This window comes from Leishmania braziliensis, chromosome 28, assembly GCF_000002845.2.
Source record: "Leishmania braziliensis MHOM/BR/75/M2904 complete genome, chromosome 28".
NCBI lineage: Eukaryota > Euglenozoa > Kinetoplastea > Trypanosomatida > Trypanosomatidae > Leishmania > Leishmania braziliensis.
In genome coordinates, this window is record NC_009320.2 from 514,287 (window position 1) to 515,634 (window position 1,348).

Genomic DNA, 1,348 nt, shown 5'->3' on the forward strand with positions numbered 1-1,348 from the left:
AATCTTTAACGAAGATTGTAATGGAAAAGCTGCAATCGTTGAACAGAAGCGGCAAGGAAAGGGAAAAAAAATTCAGCAAGGAAAGGAAGAAAAAAAAAACAACAAGACATAGTTTAACAAGAAAACCTCAGCTGACACCGTGTATTCCCTCAGTAGAGAGAGCGAATGCTACGATACGGACCACTACTGCTAGAACAGCATCAAAAGAGGTCTATACTTACGCTCACTCGTCCAGCGACTTCCCTTGATCTTTTTTCACTGAAAAGCAGCACTGTCCAGCTAAACAAAGAAAAGTACTCTCACTTTTTTTTTTCAGTATAACGCAACTCGTTCAGAGTGCTGCCCATAGGACAACATATCACAAGCAAGCGAATCTTGAGCAATAAGATCGATCGCAGAATGAAGAAGATCCACCACAGAAGGTTAGACAGCAAGTGGCATCCTATTTCTTCTATGCGCCGACAAAATACCAAAACTAGGAGTGCATACATAAAAAAAAAGTGGAGCCGCCCAGTAAAAACAGAGAGGAAGCACGGAAAAAAAAAAAAAAATGTTCGCGTCAGTACATTGAAAAAAATTTTTTTGCCCACTATGCTACAGAATACACCATGAGGGATTTTCGTCACTCGTGACTGCGAAGCTTCTCCATCCATATACGGCAGCCATACTCGCGGTAAAGTTCCTTGAGAAGTTGCACAAAATCAATCCGGGTGCGTGCTTCGTAATAGAAGGTGAGCTTCTTTTTGTCAAACTGGTATTCCGCATACGCAATCTCCATGGGAAGGCCATGCGAGCGTACCTTTGCCTGACAGAAGGCGGCAGCAATCGCCTCCGCATCTTTGAGATCTGTGGCCCAGTAGTCCACTTCCCGTTGCGTTGCGTGCCGCAAAATGCTCCCCACAGGCCCAGTGCATTCCACGTACGTTTTTTGAGAGGTGGTGTTGATCCGGATGACGACCCCAATGTCAATACCGCGGTCGCCTTGCACCACAACGTACTGACCTTTATCCACCACCATAGAGGAGAGAAATTCGGCTTGATGGCACTTGAATTGCACCAGGGTGTTGCACACCAACGGCCCACAAGGAGCTGGAGGGGCGCGGTCCTCCTTTTCCTGAAACAGCTTCTGGACAGGGATCGCGTAAGCAGCCTCCTGATCAGCCATCGCGTCCGCGGCAGAGTGAGTACCAGCAGGCAAGCACTTCCATTTGTACGGGTTATGTTGCGCAACGGCGTGCTTAGCCACTGCCTGGACTGCAGGAGCCACATTCAGTGCCACAATCTTCGCCTTTTGCGGCGGCAGAACTGTTGCCTGCACATTCGTGATATCTGTTAGGGTGGCAAGCAT

The 1,348-nt window shown here is 47.8% G+C and overlaps 1 protein-coding gene across 1 annotated transcript; it reads right to left on the reverse strand.

Moving 5' to 3' along the window:
- Window positions 1–622: 622 nt before the first annotated feature.
- Window positions 623–1,348, reverse strand: LBRM_28_1500 (conserved hypothetical protein; the record flags this gene model as incomplete). Its single annotated transcript, XM_001566131.1, has 1 exon — window positions 623–1,348. The coding sequence occupies one exon, from the start codon at window positions 1,346–1,348 to the stop codon at window positions 623–625; it is 726 nt and encodes a 241-aa protein (XP_001566181.1).